The sequence below is a fragment of the Pleurodeles waltl genome, chromosome 5 (assembly GCF_031143425.1).
Source record: "Pleurodeles waltl isolate 20211129_DDA chromosome 5, aPleWal1.hap1.20221129, whole genome shotgun sequence".
NCBI lineage: Eukaryota > Metazoa > Chordata > Amphibia > Caudata > Salamandridae > Pleurodeles > Pleurodeles waltl.
Window position 1 is genome coordinate 355,723,055 of NC_090444.1, and position 25,247 is coordinate 355,748,301.

At 39.9% G+C, this 25,247-nt stretch overlaps 1 protein-coding gene across 4 annotated transcripts in view; it reads right to left on the reverse strand.

Annotated features, from left to right (window-relative positions):
- Positions 1 to 25,247, reverse strand: part of MACROD2 (mono-ADP ribosylhydrolase 2) — a 5,612,477-nt gene that overhangs the window by 637,553 nt on the left and 4,949,677 nt on the right. For all 4 annotated transcript variants that reach the window (XM_069234098.1, XM_069234097.1, XM_069234096.1 and 1 more), the window contains exon 12: positions 19,017 to 19,178. In XM_069234098.1, coding sequence (XP_069090199.1) covers positions 19,017 to 19,178 — 162 coding nt within the window. The remainder of the gene's footprint in view (positions 1 to 19,016; positions 19,179 to 25,247) is intronic.

Below are 25,247 nucleotides of genomic sequence, written 5' to 3' on the forward strand. Positions count from 1 at the left end.
AAAACACAAAAGCTTAGCATTTCAAGTATTCTAGCTCTGTGCACTTGCTTTTACTCACACGGACCTAGAGGATGTTACGCAGAGAGAAGATTAACAATTGACAAATGTGCTGCACACACAATGTATATTTATTAGGATACAATTCAGTGGTAATGCAATATCTTATATATACACACACACACACACACACACACAGTATTGTGACACAAAGTAACCACTGAAATATCAAAGGGCAGCATATAGAACGGGTGAAGAAGGTATATGTGGCAGTCAATGCACTGTTTTGTAAGCAAAGGTGCTTAGCTGAGGTTGTGGACCAACGTAACACTTTCATTTCCAAACTTTACATTTTCAGTTAACCTGTCCACTACAACAAACACTTCATAAGATCAACGCAGAGAAGACATTTCTTGACCTTTTACAGTACAGAAAAAACATACACAACCTATGTCTGAATATGATAAAATACTTGATTTTTTAAGCAAGTTACTGCTGAAAAACAAGAGAGGGATTTCATTAAAACTGAAATATGAGTCATGTTCCCATGCATATTTTTATATTTAAGAAGAAATAATGTTCCCATCTACCATCTGTAATGTGTACAGGATATGTGCAAGCAGGGTACAGCACAAAAGGTAATTTATTAAAGAGCATATATATGCTCAGACCTTCATATTCACGACGTTAACATAGAAAACACCTAATATCCTGAAACATACCATAGGATTCTTTATTTATTTTGTGGATAGAAATCTGGTTCCAATACATGGACAGATACCAGGAAATTGTATTCTATATCTCTGTATACCTTGTTTACGTTTACTATTTAGATACTGGTTCCCTCCGTTAAAAAACTGCTACTATAATTTTCATTTTTGAAATAAAGTTCTCCGTTGTGGTGAACGAATCTTCAGTGTCTGTGGCTAAGCGGGTGCACAATAAATAACCATAGACGTAATTTAGGGGTCGCTGCTGCAACCCGTGACTTGCCCCATGGGCCCGGGCACTGCCTTTTCGACCCCTGCCCTCAGAGGTTTCTAAAATCAGTGCCAGGAACACAGGAGCAGCTCGTCCCTGTGGACGTCCGTTGGGGCTTCGCTTTCCTTGTTTCCTGTCAGTTCTTTATTATTATAATAGTGAATAATATCACATTATTCGCTATTGGTGTAATGAACATGGAGTACAGATAGCTGGAATATGACCGTCCCTGGCAGCTGAAGTCAGTAAAAATGCTTTTAAATGCATGTTGTGTGTGTGCTTGCAGGTGTGAGTGGGTTTATGCAAGAGAGTGTGTATGTGTGAGGGTGTGTATGTGTTAGCATGTGTGTATGTGAGTGAAAGTGAAGGTCAAAGGATTGTGTTATCACTTCCGCTACACCGGCATTTGATGAATTGACGTGCATGTAAATAACCCAATAAAATAAAAACAAAATGGGAGTTTCATAGTTTGCATTTTTAGAAAATCATGTTCCAGTCATCAATATAACATAATTCTTGCAGTTACAGTATATGAGCACCACAATGTAGACTCCATGATGTGCCAGCACCAAGCCCACATCCTGTTGCAACATGGGTGCATCTCTTTTCAAGCGTGATAAAATCCTTCGCATAGTTTCCTTTTTTTCTACTTCATGTGTTGTTTTCAAAATGCAATTATGCAGTGAAATACAGATGGAAAATATTTCATTGGGGGGTTCAAAATAATTGTATATTTGTTTCACAACCGAAACAGGAAGTAAATGCAGAATATTTTAACACACATATCTAAATATATATGCTATGAAAAAGTCACATTTTAAATTATCCGTACTTTTCACCATAAGATAATTTATCAGTCTCTGTAAGGAACATTTTTTTCCTAATGAAACTGTTAAACCAAATGATGTCGTTCCTAGCCAAAAATTCTTGTTCCTCTTCCATCTTAACCATCTTAAATTACAGAGTTAATTGTATTATTCACTAATGCGCCCCAACTTCAAATCAGTAAAATAGATAGCACAAACAAACAGTATATGTCCTAAATGTGAGTTAAATCCTATTTGCATTGAAGCTTAACTAACATCTCAGGCCAATTAAACAACTGGAATACAACTATTTTTGTTTAATCAAATCAGAGCCAATTTTAATTTAGCTTGAATAACTTTCACATTGAAATATATTTTGACAATGTTGGAAATCACATTTGTATACATGTTGTTTTTTTCTAAAATGTTCACTCTTTGTTTTTGGCCTCTGGTATACTAATTGGGCTACAGACGCTGTACGCTATGTCTAAAATGGTAATGCACTCATATCCTTATTGCAGGTTAGTACTGGAACGTTATGCTAAGTTTAAGGTCTAAAATTCCAACAAAGGCCAGAGTATTCACATCTATGCAAATTTCATGCAAGAGGCAAACATGCTGGTAGACTCAGCAATGAATATTTCTACTGCAGAGAATCCAACATAAATTTGTTATTTCACATTGCCATACACATAACCTAGAAATGCCCTTATGACAAATATTTGTGGATGCAGCGTTCTGCTTCTCAATAGAATGGAGAGTAGGCTGAGCTATTCTAGTTTATATGTCTTTCCCATTTTGGAGACTGAAGAAGTGTGTGTCCTCACAAGGCCACTACGCTTTTGCCAGAATCAAAAATATTGACTCTCTGTTGGTGCGCTAAGTATAAGTCTCTAGCAAGGGCAAACAGACACCTTTACAACTTTCAGTAGACCCCTCGTTTGAACTCTCTGAGCTGTTAATTGGAGCCGAAAGAAACAGACCCGGTCATCGACTGGACTGAAAGTCCAGACAGAGAGAAGAATAAGGATAGGAGCATGTTGAAACTGGAAGATCTGCTTGCCGACCCGCTCTAGCTGATCTATAGAGATTATTACACCAGTGCGAGAGCAACCTCATTTGTCTCCCTGGTAGGCATGGCAGCAACTCCTAAAAGGACTATTTCATTATCTTTGCTCCCTATTAGAATGCTCTATCTTGGAGGGAGGGATCTCAGATCCCCCATCCATCTGCATGTGTCTCAAATTGGATCATACATTGTCTTGTATGAAACTGTAGAGAATGAACGTGACTAAAAATAAGCACCTTGAACTAAAAGGTTTCTAAAGAGCTACATGAAAGACTTCTTAAAATTCCACCCCACCAGGGTGGCAGGCAATGCCTGCATGAGAGCTTCAATGATGAAAGCTTTGGCAATATGGAAACAGAAAGCATTAACAACGATTGAAGATCTCGCAGCATATTACAATTCCTCCCCCTTTGGTACTTTTCTAATTGAACTGGCAAAGGCATAATATGATCTGAAATCTCTATTCACCTTAAGGGTGGTGAATGAACTATCTAAACTAGATAGAAAAAGTATGAACAAGGGAGCAGGGGACCATCTCCTTGCTGCTGAGCTAAAGCAGACGAAATCTAGGACCCTCATCTTGCCTAACAACAGCAAAAAACGGAAGCTCCTGAGCTACACTTCAGGTATCACTAAGGAAATCACATCATATTTGTCCATCTTATCCTCACCTGAGCAGACACATGGGGTTGAGTCACAAAAGCATTTATGTGCATGGGAAATAGTAATACAGGAGTACTATTTTAGGTACCTTTACATGCCTTTGTGAGTCGCCCCCAAAACATTCAACATCTTTTTAGTAAAAGTGCAAAGAGGGTGCAGTTGTTTCTATTTGTACTAACTGCATAAGCATATTCCCTAAATATTCCGAACAGCATAGAAGCATATGTGAACGAGTACTACTCCATGAAGTCCAAAGTTCCTTTGCAAGCAGGCCCTAATATCTCTGGAGTAGAAGACATTCTTTGCAGATGTACAACTCTCATTGTTATCTGTGGAATTAGGGGAAAATTTCAGAAGTGTCAAACAATGAGGACAAGAAAGAAATTCAAAAGCCATAGGCAGTCTATCTGCAGAATGTCATTACATTAAAATAGGCCCACTAATGCCCCTAGGGTGAAAAGGAATTAAAAAAATCTAAGTAAACTCGATCGATATGACAGGAATTGAACAGGGTTGTTATGATGCTGTCAGATAAAGATTTGTTATCTTGTTTCAGTTATAGACTCATATATTTGCACAGCTCTGACATAAAATACTGGCTAAGGTACCAGTAACAAGTATGAGGAGATTAATCCCAGGGCTGGTCCACTTCCCACAGGTGAAGGTTGTCCCTGGCAGAACACCCCAAATTCATGCTCATCCACCTTCTGTGCAAAAACTAAAGCTCCCATAATATTTATTGGCACTGTCTCTAAATGCTGTATGCATGATTGATTGGATTGAATCAGAAATTCTGATCAAAACTCTAAATGGGTCTAAACGGGGAACCAAATGCGTTGACAAAGTGAAATGTTTACATTAAAATTCCTCAGCCTGATGCAACTGTCGGGGTTTCCTGTCTGATTCATTCAACAAAAAGAAAGGGTTGTGACAGGGATGCTGTCTGTTGCCTCAATCCTTTCTTCTGGCCATAGCCATCAGACCATCACACAACATTAAATAAAGGAATCCTTGCATCTGTAGATCTGGTGAAATTGTTTATGTATATTGAGTATATTTTCCTAATCTTGTAGAACCTACGTGTATCTACCACCAATCTGCTGGGTATGACAGTCAATTCTCCTCCATTCCTGGCTACAAAATCAAACGGAACAAAAAGCTATGAGATCACACAAACACACATCAAAGGTCTCGATCTTGCTCCATCCCTTCACATGGTTGTTTAAAAACATGAAATACTTGGGAAGGCAACTTAATTCTGGCCTGTTACACATGGTAAGTGATAATCGTGTGTCACTAAGCAAGCAAAGTACCAAGAAAGAGAACACAGCTATCTTTATAGGGAATGGTGGTAGTGCCTAGATCTATTCAGGTATTTGGAATTATCTCCCTTGCTATAACTTTGTCATTGCCAAAACAAAGTGTAAGACTTATAATCTACTTTATTTGGTTTGGGACACCAGTAAAATTATATAGAAAATAGTAAAATTCTATTCAGCAACCAAATCTTGAGGGTTGTGCCTATCTCACAGAAAGTCTTACTACGAAGCACACCTTCACAATTGATTTGTTTCGACATATCTCACTCAGAGACACCACTTTTGTTTGACATAGAAAGGGCTCTTATGAACTGGTGGGGACTAGGTCTGGGTAAGCTACACAACAAAAAATGACAACCAGTGCTCTCCAAAACCCTGTCCTTCTTACCATGTTTGTGACCTGACATACAGTTCACACATCATTTACAAACAACTTTTTTGTCACTGTAGGGCTCCACTGGGGATCAATGTCAATTAATAATTGTAGATTCTACCTTCAGATGGCAAAGCTTGGAACTTAAAGGCATGCACTTATCGAAACGTGCTTGGAAAGGGAACTTTCTACTCATTTTTAGAGCTACAAGAGGAATTTAGCATCGCAGACAATCTGAAATGAATATACTTTTGGTTGCTGCATTTCCCCATTAACAGTAAATGACTATATGCCAGCTATGACTCCATGACAGTATCAGAATTAATAACTTGGGGTGACGTTAATAGATTGGTCTTGGGGTTATATAGCATTCTTGTTTATGCGCACTACACAGGCCTAGTGGAGCCCTCACTGAAAGATGCTTGACAAAAATAATGTCATATGCAATTAACCACGGTCAACTGGTAAGAATTGCTGAATCTCCCTGATAGGAACATGACAGAAGGTTGTCTGAAGGTTTTCTCCCTTCCAGTTATAAAAGACATGCTTCCTGCCCCCCCCCCCAACCTTTAACTGCTGATGGTGCAGCCAGAATGATTATGATATAGTTCGCATCCTGTGGGTGAGCATCTCGATACATTTACTGGGGTGAATATATAACTTTGTTAATTCAAAGGTTGCATTACACGTCATACTCACAGAATAATTAGCTATGATTTATGAGATGCCAGAAGTAACTGAAGTGAATGATCATATAAGCTAAGTAGTTCTTTGGTAGTAGCCAAAGTCTGCATTCTATGAAAATGGAGATTATATCAGATCCTAAAACATAATAAATGAATCTCACAAATAACGGTTAAGGCTCCTTATGAAAGGATACTTTATAGGCTTGAAGATCAAACTCAGGTATTTGAGGATATATGCGAACACGTCATGTCAGACAGACCTATGAGTGTCATTATTCATCTAAAACATTATACTAATGAAACCCTTGTACCCACAGAGAGTCACTTAGCTTATATCTTTGAGAGAAATTCCAGTTGATGTAGCATTTAAATTTTAATGTTTTATTGCAGAAAACTTGTACATATGGAGGAAACATATATATGTTTCCACTCAATCCTGTGGGATTATAATATTTGATGCTTTTCTGTCAAAGTGATAACTTGAATATGGGTAGCATAGACTGGAACGCCTTGGGCCTCTTATCTGCTATGCATGTCATTAGCACCAAAGGTACTCGAGTTTCTGCGTGTGCAGTAACCTTTGCTATAGGAATGTGATCATTTCTCTTTCATGAGAAACAAGAGCTACAAGAGATTAATTTACATTCTCTGCACATTGGAAGCTATTTCATCAATGTACTGCTGTGATTTTTCTAAAGGCATTTTTCTAGCATGTTACCATTTTTCCTAGCTGCTAGCAGCAAAATACTAGAAACGGTTGTTTCCCCACAACTTAGCTGTACGAAAACGCCCAACGCATTTGGGTGTCTGACAAAGTATGGAATCTCAATATTTGTTTATCACGAGAAAGGTTTAATTGGAAGATATGAGAATGTAAACGTGTTTCTAGTGCCGACATCAGTTACTGTATTTCTTTAATTGGGTAAAGGTGACATATAGAAAAAGAACACTGAAAACTAAAAGGAAAACTGTGAAACCACAGCCATCGATGGCAGCCTCAGCTGTTGACCTCTACTTTAGTAATCCCGTCCAAGCCAGCACAGCAGGGAACAGTGACATATGGTCCTCCCCGCACATATCCAGCAGAGCAGAATAGGGGGGAAATTGAGTCTGCAGAAGCATGACTCCGGTTATCCCAGATAGACGGATTTTTAGAGAGTAAGTCGGCTCCCCCGTAGAGCTTGGGACCTTGGTGTCCGACTCCACCGAGAACAACAATTGACCTTTTCGCTCCATTTCGTCCAGACACCAATAAAGACTTTCAGTTCACCGACTACCATGCAACCTTGACAGAAAAAGGATAAACATTCATGGTAAACATACAATGGATCCCTGGATATGATGACTAGGACCAAGGTCGAACTATTGGCAAGACATTGCGGAGATATGCCCCAGACACAGTGAAGAGAGGGGCCTAAAACCAAAGGGAACGTTAGGGGACTAGTGCCATGGGAAGTAATGGGCCCACTTTTCTCCACTTAAAGTTTTATTTTTGCTATAAAACTAGGGTATGGTGGCCTAAGTTATTTCCTTCACTGGGGACCATGGCACCCTTGCTACAGCTCTTGACAGGACGCTTACAATGTCTAGAACATGTTTGCTGCTCTGGCTACCTATTTTTCACAGCAGGTGTCAGCATCAACTTGAGTTAGTATTGCATCGATCTCCAAAGTAGCACTGGGGGAAACTATATTCCATGACTTTATGGCACATGCTCACTCCAACCAATAGCTCCAGCAGTAAATTGGCATAGAAAAGAACATAACATACAATTACAAAGAAGATGACATCACAATCATTAACATATTGTTGTAATTCACCTTTAAACTAAAAAAGTCCAATTAGCTTTGATGGAGTGAATTATACATATTCAAGAATAACTCCCCAGTGCTGCCAGTTATCAGCAGCATCCCCCATTGAAATCCCCATGTGTCTTCATAACCAAACATTCCTTCCCAAGGTTCTTACTTCTGACATCACTGGAAATTCTACATTCTTAAGTAAACTCGGGATGTAACTTATTCTCCTGACCTAACAAATGAATCATATCTGAAGAACGATAATTATTATTTACACAATATTTATATATTTATATTCAGAGACTTGGAAAGTTAACTCATGAGTCACAAATACACAGGTGCCATATGGTTTAATTTTCCCAGCACATACTCTTTAAGGGCCACATGTTTGACAGTCAGCTTTTGCGACTTGCAAATTGAGATTTTTAGTGACTCGCAATTCACAAAACCTGATGTACAACAGTGTCTCAGACTCCGCTTGAGATTCCTAAATGGGTTGCAAGGGACCTGCCTCACCAATATGCATGAGGCAGGTTGCAATTTGTGACCCATTCAAAATGGCCAGCACTCACAAGAATGGTGGCCTGCTGGGGTCAGCAGACCACCATGTCTGTGACTGATTTTTAAATACAGCCAAATTTTTAAAATGCAGCCCGTTTGCCTTACAGGAAGATGGGATACATTTAAAAAAAAAAAAGAGAAAAGTTTCAGTTTCATTTTTCAGGAGTAGGCAGTGGTCCATGGGACCACTGCTTGCTCTTAAAAAACATTTTGGCTGCCAATCACAAAGGGGAAAGGGTCCCCTGCGGACCCCTTCCCATTTGTGACTGGCTTACCACCTACTTGAAATAGATTGTAAACTGCAATTGTTTTGCAACCACATTTCGGTCGCAAAACAATTGTACAACCCCCTACGACTCACTATTAGGAAGGGACGCCATTGGCAAGCCCCTTCCTAATAGCAACTTGCAAACCCTATTTTGCGAGTCAGTAACAGGTTACTGACTCGCAAAATAGGGTTGATACCTTCTACCAACCTTTTTAGCAGTCGCAAACGACCCGATTCTCTGTTTGCAACTGCTTAAACTGCTTGTACATCTGGCCCTCAAGCTCTGAGGTACAAATTTTGTTCTTTCCAAACTCATATCCTTCTTTTCCATTTTATTATAATTCATGTATGCTTTGTTACTTTCATATTCCTTTCCTTTCATCATTACCCCTCTTTTAGTCCTCACACACCCACAATTCTATATTAGTTCCATACTGTACAAACCTTCACTTTGATAATTGTTTTACTCATATTAATCACCTCCATAGGCTTTAAGAGCTTGGTATGACCTTTTGCACCATACACAGTTATTTCACTTGTATCTTTTGGCCAACACAGACCTGGATACATTTCACATTTTTGTTTCTACCAAGACACTAAATCAGCCTTGATTAGGTCTGTTGAAGACATCAGAGAAGCCCTGGATTCTGGAGGGAGGCTGCCCTGATCCAATTGGATCTTTCAGAGGCCTTTGATACAGTGCATCATGAACTTCTGCTAGACCGTTTAGCATCTGTTGGAGTACAGAGATTTGCCCTCACATTGCTGTGTTCTTTCCTTTCAGATAGGAAACAGTTTGCGAAGCTAGACTCCTTTGTTTCGAAGCATTTTTCTATTCCTTGTGGAGTCCATCAGGGCTCTTCTATCAGCCTAACTCTGTTTAGTACCTATGTCTGCAGTGGCACCCTTTATTAGATCCTTAGAGTTTGCCCTGACACTGTCTGACACACAAATTGTCTCTGTCTCCAACCAGGCTATAATATAGGCAATCTTTTTTATGTTTGTATGCTGGCCATCAGCTCTTGGATGAACAATAACTGTCTAAAATTAAATTCCGATAAGACAGAAGTAATTTTTTATAGCAGCAGTTCCTCATTTTGGTCCCCATCCTCGGGCCAGCAGAACTGGGTCCTCTGCCTACTCCTGTTAGGAAAGCTAAAAACCTGGGAGTCATCATGGACAATTAACTCTCTTTTGGAAATCAGGTTAATTCTTTAACCTCATCAACATTTTCAGTCTCAGGATGAACAAAAATATCCTAAAATTCATTCCAGTATAATCTCAAAAAACGGGTGCACTGTCCCTTATAATATCAAGGTTGAATTATTGTAATAGTTTATGTATTATTATGCAGGAGCAACATCTGAAGAAGCTATTGTGTTGCTAGAGAACTATAGGCACTTCAGAACGCTAATGCTAGACTTCTATCTGGCACACCTAAATTCAGTTCAATCAAACCAGTAATTTAGGCACTTCACTGGCTACTGGTCAGAAAGCAAATCAAGTTAAAAATGTTGTGCGCAGCATTTAAAGCTTTGCACAACATGGGTCCCACTCATCTCAAACATCTTAGGCATGTTCCTCATATAACCCTTCGGTCCTCCGACTTAAAACTCTTAACTGTTCCCAGAGTCAAAAGGGCGAACTGTGGAGACAGGAGTTTTATTGTTGGCACTGCCAAAGTGTGGAATTAGTTGCCTCTCTCTCTATATACACACTGTTCCTGGCCTGCTCTCATTCAGAAAAGCCCTGAAAATTATGTTATTTAGCAACTAAGCCTCTTCTTTCAATTTCCTGCTTCGATGGAGCTAGCGCCAAGACACCCACAGGCAACAGTGTGCTTTATAAATCTACTTAACATGACTTAAATTTTCCTGGCTTCCCTTTTAACATTCTTTTCAACTTCACTACAATCATATCTGCCACTCAAATCCAAACTACTTACCACCAACATAGTCTTGGGATTTCAGTCACTTGCTAATTTAAAGAGGTTATGGGAGTCATTATAACCCCGGTGGTCAGAGCTAATTTGGCGGTCATACCGCCAACAGGCTGGCGGTACTTACCACCACATTATGACATTGGTGGGTTGGCTGGAGCCAACCCGCCAATGTACCACTCCTACCACCATGGCGGTAGCAGCCGCAGGAATGGAGATGACAATCCCCAGCCCCGGGGCTGCTATTGTGCCCCCGGCAGTATCATGTCCCTGCCTACCGCCATGGTTTTGGTGGCATTCATAATGACACGAAAACCATGGCAGTAGGCCCTATCAGTGACAGGGAACTACTTCCCTGTCACTGATAGGAGGCCCCCTCCTCCCCGCAACACTCATGCGCACATCTGTACACACATCCAAACTTACACGCAGACATGCATTCCCATTCCCATTCATACACGCACTCACATTCATAAACGCACCCACACAACTTCATACACGCACTCACACACCTTCATACATGCACGCAAACAACACTAAACACACACCAGCATTCACACACACACTCACACATACATGCACATGCACTCACACATACATGCACACACACCCCACACACAACACCCCTTACTTACCTGTATCCAGGGGGTATTCCCACAGGGGATGGGATGGGGTGCTGCTAATGTCAGCAGCGCCAGCCAGCAGAACACCACCAGGCTGTATTATTTCTCATAATGTGGCTGGCGGCAGTCTACTAGTGTGGCGCTGCTGGTCGTAGCAGCGCTATCTTACCACAATTCACCAGTATGGCCACAGCCGCATTTCCGCCATTCTTGTGGCAGAAATCTGGCTGGGGTCATATTATGGTGGACAGATGGTAGCTGCGGTAATGGTCTTTTGGCAGCCGTCGCCGCCGCAGTAGGTGGTTTTTACCGCCATTGTCATAATGGGGGCCTATGTTTTGTGCCATCTTAAATAACTGCCCTATATGACCACACTGGCTGATTAATATGTTCAGTCACTGATCTGCCATTCACAATCACCAACTAAATACTCTCTTTAATGACACGGTTCCTTCATCGTCTTTATTCAGTCGTATGTGTGAGCATAAAAGCACAATAAAATAACATACAATATATTATGATTGTGCAGAGTTTAGTTTAACCACCTAAAATAATATTGATCTTAAACAATAAAAACAATTGTAAAAGCAATGATTAAACACGCCTTAGTAATAAAAGATAACTCTCGATCAGTTTGCAAACTGTCGTATAATTTTAGCAGGTGCCAATCGAGTAGGTACGGTACAATTGAAGGATAGGTCAGTCCTGAGTCAAAATTCATTATGCATATCACTTTCGCAATTTCAAGGCATACACAATAAAATTCAATACTTAAAAACGTATTGAAGGAGACTCAAGACGTTGTAAGAAGAGCAGACTCTCTTACTGTGTATTAAAAAATCTACCACATAAAATAGGGCAAAGAAAACATTTAGTAAAAGAGGAGAATGATGTAGCAGAAATTTTAGTACTGTCCCCCATGTCACATTAATCATCTGTACATGACAGTTTATGTATTATGTTAATCAAAGTACTAATAGTTTGATTGTAATGTGATGCACTGAGAAGCCATATTAGTGCACACTAGTCATTTAAACCTATGTGTTATAGAGGTTAAAATATGTTTGGAATATTAATCTGTTATAATGTTATATTACAGAGTCTAAAAAAATAGTCTGCATTAAAACAGTATTATATTTCTAATGAAAAATGTCTTAAAATTGTATGGAAAAAGAGAAAAATTAGGTTCTGCCACACACTGAAAGCAATGTATTAACCAAGTTATTTTGTTGAAAGTTACTGTTACAGAAATGCTAATGAAAGTTTGTTAATGCTGAATTTAGTTTGCATATTAGAAATGTTTTATTTGCACGTATTAATTTGCTGTTTTAATTCACTTGCATTAGCTTAAATGAGGCTTGCAAGGCCACCCTGTTTTTGTGTCTGTGCAGAAAATGTCAAGCCACCTTGTTAACGTGTAGCTTTATTTCAGATTTTGTTCCCATGAGAATGCTAACTTGGTAATAGATGATGTACACATCATTAGTTTAGACAGCTCTCTTTAAGGATGGCTCATTTAGAACTGTAGACTGACAATGTGTAAAATGGTTAAATCTTGCATGGAAGAGTACAGATGGATGCCATTCTCATGGCAAACCTGAGAAACCACACTGTTGTAAGCACATGATCCATTTCTATTGGATGTTACTCCTTCAACGTCATGTGGACCGATGAACTGATGAGTCATCTTGCCCTGTGAACTTTAATATACTGTCCCCCAGCTGGACTTTGGTCAGAAGAATCCACAACAAGGAGAAGAAGGACCTGATGCAGGAGAGGAGCTGTCCTTTCCAAACTGTTTGTCCCATCACATGCTGCTTGCTGAACCCTTTTGACTCTGAAATGTATTGTCCTCGCTGCCCTTGCTCCTTTGGAGTGCCTTGCTGAGACTTAGAGATTTTTCCCCTGACCCAAAGGAGAATACTCTTGACCAAGCTTCTGAAATCCTGACGTTTTCCCTTTTTACTTACCTTTTGCTTTTTAGTTAGTGACTTGTAGCCCGAGATGACCTTTTTCCAAATTCTTTTTGCCCTTTTTATCTTTTGCCCCATGTGTTCTGGCTAGCACATGTTATTTTCTGGTTGGCTAATCTGCAGGGATTTCTCTTGATTAAACTAATCTGAACGTTGCTTTGAATTGCCATAACGCTTATTAGAACTCAGCACTGCTTCTTTTCGGTACAGCAGATAATTTTGCTGATGTTCTGTATTGTATTTGTTGAGTGCCTAGTTCTGCTAATGTGAATTTGCCTGAACTTGTTTCATCAACTTGGTCAACCTGTGGTGATACTGTATCTTTATAACTTTGTCTTGAGAATTCTCTATATGACTTTGAGTTTAAGCTTGTAATAAATCCCCTAAACGTTATTCCTGATTAGCTTTCCTTGTATGGCAACATTGGTCATATAGTGTGAGTTGGTTTTCCACAACCTTTTGCTGGGTCCAAAGATCGTTTAGCCTCATTGGTCATTGATTCCTGCAAAGGATGGAATCAGTACTTAATTTGTGCTTGTTGTTTCCGGTGCTGAACACCAACACTTATTTTTGAGGGCCGGGTCTTATTCTTCTGTCTAAAGCATTTGCTGTGAGCAAAAGACACATATGGGAAAGACGGCGGAAGTGAAAAACGAAAAAGAGTCACAAAGGGAGGAAGTAGAGAGCTGCAAGAGTGAGCTGAAGGGGCAGAGAGTGGCTTTGTATGGATTGAAGAGGCCCAAGATGGCTTCGGGATTACGCTGCCTCAGTATTCCATGTACCCACATTTAATTGCAGCAGCCGCATGTTTAAGAGGAGGGCTTTGGGCACCGGCACGTTTTTATTTACAAATTAAGCACTGGGAGGAATGCTTCGACACAATATGCAAAATAGCATAAAGTGCATTGTTGTTTGAGGAGGCACCCAATTACATGGATAACCCAGGAGTAAGGTGAACCAGGTGCTTGTAAGAGGAAAGACCACTAGAAAATGTATCATGTTGTCTCTCAACCGTGTGAGATAATATCTTAACTCAGGGGCCTTTGTCCAAACTAGATAGGTCTCCATGCCGTAAGTAGTTAGGAGTGAGAGGTATGAATGGACAGTAACCATATCAAGTGATTTTATTATCCTGGTATTCTCTTTATTTTATTTTTCATTATGCACTTTTATGCTGTGAGCCTCAATAAGGTAATTAAACAGAACGATTATCCTGGCATTCTCTTTAAAAACCTTTTCTTAACCAGCTCCATGGTATGAGAGCTGATATCAGCTGTACTATCGAAGAGGCTGCTCAGACCCAGATCTCGTAAAGTGTTTTTAACATACTTGAGCCATGGAATGGTTAACAAATTACTTTGCTTTAGGCATTCCTTGAGCATTCTGCATGTAAAACACAATTCGGGTGTAACCCACATTTTGATCCATAACAGGATGGGAGCCAATCCTGCTGTGACCTCCAAGTAGCCGATCCTAGTTCCTGAACCTAAATAAGGCTTGCTGGGGATTTTAAAGTCCCTAGTAATCTGTTTAAAAATGTGTTCTCCACAACCTGAAGGGTTCTCACAGCCGTGTACACCCCCAAAAACCAGCTCCATATATACCAGCTGGAAGACATTTACTTTTGTAGAGTATAATCATTTCTTTAGGGGGCTTGTGTCATAATTTGTTTTAGCAAACCTGAAAATGGATTCGCTTGATGCCACCATCATCTGGGACCTCTGGGTTATTAGTCTTTCCCAATTCATGTTGGCATTGAACAAGATACCCAAATAGTTACAATTCAGTGTCATCATAATAGGAGTCTCCCCAATAAAAAGTTTTTAAAGCATGTATTTTTTTGGACCATTGTTCAAAATGAAAGATTTTTTGTGATTGACCTTCAGGTTGACCCCTGCATAAAACTGTCAAAACCATTTAAACGTTCCTGTAGACCATTTGCTGTATGCGCTATTAAAACCAATCCTTGTCAGGGAGAAGCAAAAAAGTAAACACCAAAATAACCTATGCTTGTGTATCTTGGCATAATAGCAATCAGGATTAACTTAGAGGCAATGCGTAAAGTATACTTACTTCAAACAGTAATAACGTGAAACACAACACAAGAAAAATCCTATTGAAGACATAATTTAAGATCAAAATGACAAACATCTAATCAGTAGAACCAGACATATGCAATTTTAAAGGTTAAAGTGAAAATCGCCCCAAAATGCACAAAGCACCAACTGTGGGTATGTAGTTGTGCCGAACTGGGACAGAGTCTCATATTCAGGCCAACTACGATGGAGCATGAGCCGGCTACAGGGACCCATTGAGGCCCACTGAACAAAATTAGAACAGAATTTCAAATGGCTTTGCGCACAACAACGACTGTAATGGTCTTAGTGAATTATAAAAGAACAGAGGGTGATACAGGGAGGTCTACTGGCAGTAAAGACTTTGTCTCCCAATTTTCTGGATTGAAAATTTTAGCAAAATACTCAACCCATTCTTATTCCAGAATGTGACATTGTAATCCTGACGGGGTTCTTTCAGAAAAGAAGGGTTGATTTATAATCTCCCAAAAACCTCTTATCTCTCAAGAGGGCAGTGTCTTCCAGATTATACCAGACTTTAAGTCTAACTTCGGCCTTTCTTTTTTCTATGGCTTTTTTATAATCTTTCCTGGCTATTCTGACCGTGACTGAGTCTCGTGGGGACATGTTAGTGGCCGTTTTAAGGGCTTTGTAGACATTTGTGCATTCTGAATTGAATCATGGTTGGGCAGGGCAGTCCTTCCAGGGCTTGACTATAGATAACGTACTGGAGGCCGATTTACATAGCTTTGTGAAACTGTCACGTATGTTGACAGAGGCAGCTTTATTAGAAAGGTAGCACAGAATCTCTTTATGATTATTAATGACTAAGTCTGTAAAGACTTTATTAGAGTCAACATGTTGTCATTTTCTGTGCACCCCCTTATTAGGCATCTAGGTTACAGCAGCATTATTTCAAAGCATGGGCCGGCTACAGGGACCCATTGAGGCCCACTGAACAAAATTACCTTCAATTCTGGTTGCAGTGTCCCACTTCAAGGATGCATCATGCAGCAGCAATTCCTATGAGCTGCGACACAAGGTCCTGCATTGTCATTGAGGATACCATCGATGAGGGACTTGTGATGCTAAGTTCTACATCAAGATGGATCACATATTGACTATGATGTGGCATCCTGCGTCATCATCAAGGCTGCAGTTGATGAGGGGCTCATGATGCAAAGGCCTGCGTCAAGGACAGTTTTTATGGCGGCCCGTGAGTTCTGCTGGGACTTCAGTTGAGCTGAAAGAGCACCTTCAGGCCCACTTCCAAGAGTCCAGGACTGGGGTGCTACCAGTTGAGAAGGCAAGACTCACAGGTGGAAGAGTCCAGGTGCAGGGTTGAAGATGGAGCAGGCCTGGTATGCCCCTGAGGATTCTGATCAGGAGGCCAGCCAGCTAGTCTTTGGAGACACTATGGTGGTCCTGGGTTTAGGCTGCAGTTCCAGTCTTTCTCATTCAGGCAGGATGGCAGCAAGACAGCAGAGTGGCTGCTGTGTAGACGAGCCAGGGACTCCTTACTGGTTCTACTCGCCGCTGATGGTCATGTGCTACTGGGGTTCTCCTCCCATTGTCATGGGCCTATAAAATGCCCTTGGGTTCAGTGCGATGTGCCCATCTGACAGCACTACCGCTCCTCACTCGTCCCACTTTCTGTGCTGCCAAAGTCAGGGCACAATCCTCCCCCCTTCCAGAACCATTCAAATGCCACAGTTAGCGCTGAGCACGTGCTGTCTGTCAAGAAGGGGGGGAAGAAGGACACACTCCCCATGCCCTAGACATGGATTGGAGTCAGGCTGCAAAAACACCAGAGTTATAAGCACAGAGAAATGCCCACTTTCTAAAAGTGTAATTTCTAAAATAGTAATGTAAAATCCAATTACACCATTAAGCAAGATTTCTTACTGTCACTGTAAACATACCAAACCTGTACAAGCTACCCCTCTCACATCAGGAACTACCACTAACACATATATAAGGTACTCAGTGCTGCAGGCCCACTACAGATATTTAATTTACATGCCCTGGGTATTTGGTATACCACTTTACAAGGGAATTACATGTAAATTAAATATGCAAAACAGGTGTAAGCCAATCACACTGAGTTTTAGAGGAGAGACCACATGCACTTCAGCACTGATGAGCAGTGGTAAACTGCCCAGAGTCCTAAAGCCAACAAAAAGGGGCTCAGAAAAATAGGAGGGGAAAGGCAAAAAGTTTGGGGCTAACCATGCAGAAAAGGCCATTTCCAACAGTATCTAAGGAAATTATAACCAGCTGATTTTGGTACCTATAAACTGAATAAATGCATTTTTGTTACATTGCTCTGCAGCATTGTTCCTTACCGCATGTTTCTAGAGATTTGCTTGTGTTTGGTCAGCGAAGTCATTCACATAGGAAAGTCCACTACTTATGCAAACATTTTGTTAACGTGCGGTACAAGATTCAAGATGCTAAACTTAAAATGAAAGTACCCTTCACACACCCCACCGCTTGCATTATATCAAACATGGATTATTTCTATGGGAGAGTTGCTAGCAGCGTAAGCAGTGAGTGTCACCCGAGCCAGTAGTGGGAGGCATTTGTGGTGGAAATGGACAGACTGCAGTGCCGGTGGTGGGCAACGCCATCCTAACAAAAAATTAGATTCAGGCACCTCACTCTTTTTTTTTTTTTTAGCAGTTAAGCACTGGCAACAAGCTAAAACGATGTACTTTCAGTGACAGTGTTAAAAGGCTGAATGCTACTGAAAGGTAAATTATGGTTAATTCACAACACAATCCGTTAGCTCAGTATTTGGCATGCAGAAACTAAAGGTTTTGTCTTGAATCGATTGCTCCAGCCTCTCTACATGCTATAAGTTAAAGGGAAATGTATAACTCTAAAAGTATTGCAGTCACTATATTTATTGTAAACTAAATGAGAACATCGTTTTCAGCCAACACACAAAAATAATTAAAAAGTACAAAACTAATCTCCTAGTTCAGTCTATTCCAATTAACCTAGGAACGAAGACGAAATGGAACTTTCTGCTTTATTTAACTAATCAACTAATTAGCCCTTTAACTCTTCCCCACAGTTAATATTCTCTAGACTTACTGCATTTGGCACAAATTATTGGGCAAGAGATACATGTGTCAGCGCTACCGTCGACGAAACTTTGTCACATTAATAGGGCAATTTACGGCATTGTTCTTTTCATGTCAAATACCTCTGGTGACGTCCTCTGAAGAAAGTTTGTGAATGATTGTTTCTTGAAAGTTTTCAACATTAAAAATACATCGGTGTACTCAAAACACCGGTCTGCAAGTGAAACTCAAGTGCGGCCCACTTTGATGGGTGACAAAGCAATACGTTATTTTCTACCATCGGAATTGTGCAGAGATATAGCATTTTTGGACAGCATGTACGCTGCCATGTATATCAAGTTCATTAGCTTCGCTGCTACTATGTTTCCTTCAAAGTGTATAGTCACAAACGATATACATATATATATATATATATATATATATATATATATATATATATATATATATATATATATATATATAATATATATATATATATATATATAGATAGTGGTGGGACTTCTTTGACAAGCCTTGCTGAAAAATTACTTAGGAACACTTCAACCAGTATTGTCAATGCAATGAGGCGCTGAACACAAGTTTCGCTTGTACACTGAAATAGGATTATAAGGGTGGCTTAGCCTACTCTCCTAGTGTGGGGTTCTTACAGAGAGAAGGGAAAGCTTTGCTCAATGGTAGTAATTTCCACAATTCCAGAGGAAGAGGCTTTCCTGTTAAAAGAGGAGTTGTTCAAGAGGTGTTGTTCAAGAGGGTTGAAAAGACCCCTTGAAAGACGTAAAGCACTCTGACACCAACCTGTTCCTTGACTTCCTCCCATTTCCTCTGTGCTGTCCTTCTCTGTTATTTCCTTCTGTGTGACTGTTTTCCCTTCTGGACTTTCCTCTTCCACTATGTTTTCCTTTTCCCCTGTGCTTTCCTTCTCCTCTGCGGGTTCATTTTCTTCTGTGCTGTTGTCACCTAAGATGTAATGCACAAAGAAAAAGAAATGAAGATAAGCACCGTCATTACAGCAGTCTTCTAGTATGGCAATCAAAAATGAAGGAAGGAACATTTGTGTCCATACACTGCTTGTTCTGCACACTTGCACAGCACTAAGTCAATGGTAACCAGGTGTAAATCTTCCTAGAACTTGACAAAGCCGGCATAGGCTTTGTCGTCTACGTATAAAATATGCCATCAACATTAATGCAAAATTAATTACTGTGGCTCCCTTTTACACAAAGATAAAAATGTATTTATTTTATTTATGCAGGAAATTTACATTGTGTTGAAGTAACTAATGAGTAAACAGGGTGTTCATAATACATCATTGGTCAGAGTGTCTGCATCTAGATTCATCAGGTTTACAATACATGACTGGGAAAAGAGCGTCTATGTCTAGATTCATCACGTTCACCATACCTCATTGGGCAAAGAGCGTCTACGTTTAGATTTATAAATATGAACATCATCAGTACAATTAGTGTGAGATGAGAAACACTTACATAAAAACAGACTGATTAAGCCAGCTTGTTCTCCAGATCTTCATTTATTTTAAAAAGTGGTGTTTTCAAAAAGGCTTCATGGGGCAGTAGAAACTGCTATCCTAACTCACTAATTATTTATCTTAACAATATTTAGATCTTACGTCGTCTAATTAACTGGAAGTGGTCTCTTTAGGGACACAAGTCATCTGAGGTGAGTACCAGAGGGCTCTGTTTCAATCAGAAAGCTTTGTTCCCCGAAAAAACTTATTGGAAAGGCCCGATCCTCACTGTCTTCATATTTGCAAATCAAAGTTCCTAGGATGCGGTACATTACTGAATATGTCAACTACACCGGAAAACCAAGGCCTTCAAGAGCCCTGTGGGCTAATCATAGTAATCTGAGTTTAATGCACTTGCAGACTGGAAGTCGGTGTATGTCAATATATGTAAGACAGCTATCTGGGAATTAAGTAACATCGCTCAGTGACTGGAGCTACCAGTGCTGCTGCATCCTATGGGTCCAAGTCGCAATGTACTGAGGCGGTCCCTCATAGGTGCAGCTGCAGTAGTCCAGTTGAGGGTAAAATAAACCATGTCACAAAACTAAGCTTGAACTCAGGCAGAAAAGGATGGGCTTGATTGGGTATCCACAGTCACTAGCTTTCTGTCTATTTCAGTGTTTTGTTCGTGAGACTCTACTTATCAAGTGTGACACTAATTCAGTTGAATCCAACACAGGATATACTCGATAAAAAACGCATCTAGTTAGCCAAACATGGAAAAGAATACAGGAAGAACCATAGATATAAATTCAATTAAAAGAACATTTCAATAACGTCAAGACTGCCCCTTATTGAAATATATTTGAGTGGGCAATGGGTCTTGCACTGTTAGAAGGGATAGGAAAAAAAAACTAAGATAATCAATTAGCACAGAGAACTAAGCAACAGCCCACTGGAACTCAGAAATAGGGTCAGAGGGGTAAATATCACTGACATGTAAGAAAATAATGGAAAAAGTGCAGAAGGAAGGTTTTCCACACTATACTCCCAACTGCTCTAGAACTTTCAAAAGTGGCCAGCAGAAGTCCTAGGAAGTTTTCACTGCCACATCTTTTCCACAGGGCTTCCCCTGCACGTCTCATATGTATCCAAGTTTTACGAAAAAATCCCTGACCAAATTCAGTTACACTTGTTAGCTTTTTTCTTCACCGGAAATAACATATTTGCTCATGAAGAAACGCTTTCTCTATACCACCACCGATTTCGGGGTGTTGTCACCCCATTCCCAGCCTGGATATACGTTTACTATTGTCCTCAAAAGTAAAGACTTTCGACCAGGAAGGGATTCGGCTATGACTGTCCATAAACACAGTTTTTGGGTGTTAAACCTCCCAGGGCATTATGACCACCACCACTACTAGAAAGAAATGTGATTAACTTGAGTAATTTGTTTTTTACATATGCAATTTTATTTTTAATGGCCTAAATTTCAATTTAGGTGTGGAAAGGGCTTTGAACATTGGGTGCAGAGTGCCCACAGATAGTCAAACATTCAGCATGAAGTTTTGGCACGTTGCACTTTTGTATTGGATGGCCAGATGGCGCTATGGAGGCGCCTCTATACTGACAAGGAGCATACCACCACGGGAATGCTATGGTCACCTGCATTTATTTTGCTATTTATTTTTAACACATTCATACTTCATTTCCTGACACATCCACCTATGTGTTATTGTTTAGTTAGGATGTTGCAGATTTGTTTTCATGAGAGTGATAACCAGGAGGACCATGGCAGCCACATAAACTTAATACAGACTGTCTTCTAGTGATTTTTAATAGGAGATCGTTTGGTGTAGTCGGGCTCCTTTTTTGCTATTTGATGCTTCATGGGAAGATAGGAAAGCGCCTACATCCTCTGTAGTCTCCCACGTCAGTCTGTGTCTACTCTACGAGTGCCACTGTTATTCCTTGCCACAGGTCTTCTACAGGAGAGCACTCAGGGCTGCTCCTCCACAGAGACAGCAGCCTTCTGGATGGGAATACCGCTAATACAAATCTGGAGGTCTGCGATTTGGACTTCAGATCACCCCCTTATATCTCCTAATTATTAATTTTTCTAAGAATGTCAACATGCTAAAGATGCTTTCACTAGCAAGATGAAGGCATGTATATTACAATTACACATCACTGCCAATACAATATGCATATATCACGTGTTTATATTTTAAATGGGTTAAGTGGATTTACCACATGGCATAGCTTATGAATAAGTTTTGTTCAGTGTCCAATTGGCCTTTTAGTCATTCTGACATTTCCCACATGGGCTGGAAGCTAGGGCACTCCCTTGGAGGCTGGAAGAGCTGCATTGGCCCACTCCATTAAAAACGTTAAGTCAGTTTAGTTGAAAAAACAGTGCTGTAATGTCCATGTTTTCGTTGCATGGAGCATACATCCCCAAACCGCTTGCTCACTTCACTCTACTGCATGGACCTTTGAGGGATTAATTCAAACATTTTGCTACAGCCTGTTGTGGTTCCAATTCCGGCCCTTGCTTTGTTATGAGACTAAAATATCAAGCTCAGAGAAATAGGTTTAACACATACATAGAATTAACCAGATAAGTTGTAAGTCTGAGTAATGGTCGTTTTTATTTCTAGATACTAGGATTCCATCCTGGCCTACTCATCTTCACACATACCACAGCAATACTGATTAACAGGTATCATTTTTTTTTTTAAATGCTGACCCTTACTACAAGCAGGAGCCTGGGGTACTGAATCATCTTATCCGATGGCTGGTGCACACCCAGAGAGGCGCCTGCATCAGCCATCAGACAGATTTTCCAGGGGTGAATGCGTACCAGACCTGTAAAGTTAGCCCAGGGCGCTTTAGGTTTAAATCCTGAAGTGCAATAGGCTACCTGTCTATCAGGATGTCAGCTCAACCTCTTCCATCTCATCACGGGGTCAGGTGGGGTCAAAAGCCTCATTGACCTTACTCCATCCTGTGATGGGGGGTGAAAATGGAGGAGAGTGCGGGAGCATGGCAAAGTGATGGTACACTGGAGAGAATTCTTGGTATAAGGGGCGGCCATAGCAAAATGCTTCCAGTGGCATGCTAGAGGTAATTCTCAAAATAAAAGGCGGCCATGGCAAAAATGCTGCATTTTGGGGGTGATTCTTGGCATAACCCCACCATTACATTTTCCTAAGGGACAAAAGCTTGCTCGTGACCATTGTGTTTACCAAATATGTGGCATTCTGTAAGAACAGGAGCAGACAGATTGTTTTTATATGAAGTGTTTAGAAACTAGACTCTATATGATGGTGGTGATGAATTACTCCATTTACATGCTGCAGCCATCTTGCACGCCCCAGTTCTTGATAGTAGGAGCGACTATAGCACCAGAAAGTAGATTATTTTCAATCTAACACAAGTTTAGAGGGAAAGAACAGAGAACCACCTAGTGTCTTACTCACAGAATTGAATTGAGAGAGTTTGTGATTCCTGGTTGGAGAAGGGGTGTTTTGCATGTTCTCTCCCTGTAAGTGGTAAGATAAATCGAAAGGGGAGGTACTTTTTTAAAGGAAAAATGTTTAGAATGGAAAAAGCAAGATCCTGCTAGCGCAGGTGTTTTAATAAAAACTATTAATGAGTGTTTATGTATTTTGAATAATAAGTTTCTGTAGAAAATAAAATAACTTAGGAAAATAAGGCACGCATTTGAAAATGTGATTAGGAAGAATGCCCCCCAATGTCAACGACATGTACTAATCAATGACTTAATACTTATGAAATGTTGAATATATGTTAGACTAATGCAGTAATATGTCACATTAAGGGTTATGAATTTTGCTTTAGCTTTATTAATTATAAGCCTTAACTTAGCGAGTGTCATGGCCTACTTGCCAGGCCTCATGTAAAGGCTGTATTTCCTAGCGTTTATTAAAATAGCTGACCAAGGCAGAATAAACTGTGAATTTCTATTGTATTGTTTAAATATGCTCATAACGAAGCCTTCCATGAGAACCGACTGTTAGAAGATGATGTTCTAACTAATGCAATATTTTATGTGTTATGTGTGTGAGACTAACTTTCCCAGGTCAAGAACAATGAGGATACTGACTAGAGTTGAAGCTGCAACAATATTGTTACCTGAAAAACCGGAGGATGAGGACAGTGCAAGACAAACCAATCAATGACGTGTGAATGGAGTAATATTAGAATTAATAGATTTGGGATTTGAGTTTTATTAGACAGAGTGCGAACATACGATTAACTGACAAATAGAGATTTGGGGGTAGCTTAGGTAACTTTGACTTAACGATACTGCACAGAGAGAAGACAGTCTTTTGCCTATTTTTCTTCCTAACCAAGAGGTTACTACTTTCTTATTGCATCTTGACAAGAGACGTGCTTAACTTTAATGCTTAGAGACTTTGCCCTTTCTGAACTCTGATGCTGAAGCCTGATGCCTTGCTGATCGATTGATGTCCTGAGGACGAAGACTGACTCTGCTTTGCTGATCCCCTCTGAGGATAGGTATATCCAAACTGTGATTATTATGCAAATTTGCTTTTTCTTTCTAGGTACCAACTGCGGTATTTTGATAGAGCCATAGTTAGATGTTTTTCCAAATTTGTGTTACTAAATTGTTTTGCATGAAGTCCAACATGCTGATGCTAATCTGATGTTAGTTAAGGATCCTCACTAATGAAATTATAATAACAGGGACTAATGTTTGATGAATTCCTCTGCTAAACTTCATGTACCTTATTACATTGAAGCAATTGACTTTGCTATTGATTTGCATTATAACCTTAGAGTGTGCTGTTGTTCAAGCTTTGATTAGATTACGTTTCTTCTGCCGCTTTGGACAGCCAGTGTTGTTCCTGTATGTGTCTCATTTGATATTAAGATTAATTTACATGATATTAGCATTGTTAATATAGAGAAATAAACATTCTAAACTTTTACTAAAGGTGTGGTTATTCATGACTGAAAGGTCATGGTGTGTGACAATTACTGACTCCATTGATTATTGATTACTAATGATTATTGATTATTGTGTATTGATTATTGTATTATGTACTGGAGCTATGGAAATAACATCTTAATTGCGAGTCAAAAGGTCCATCAACCTATGTGCGTTACCTTGTAAGTTTACTTATTAAGGTCAGATGCTCTAGCAATCCCAGAATAGAATCATAATCCATGGAGTACACTTTCCTGCCAAGGGGTTTTACTGAGCAACATGATACAGTGAATGCACAATTAAAAAGTAGGAGAGTCACTCAAGTGCCTAGATGAAGATACCCAAGGAGGGCAGGGTCGTGAGTATGATAAATTAATGACTATGCCAGCTGCTGCACAGAGATACATTAATACAAGAATAGTAGAACGACAACTCTCCTTGAAGAACTCAGAAAACTATTTACATATTTTAAAGATATTTCCATATATCCTAATAACTAAACATCAGATTATAGTTTGTTAAACATCTTAGAGAGGAGAGGAGAGAGGTAGTGAGTGAACTATTTAGGTAGGAGTCACTCAAG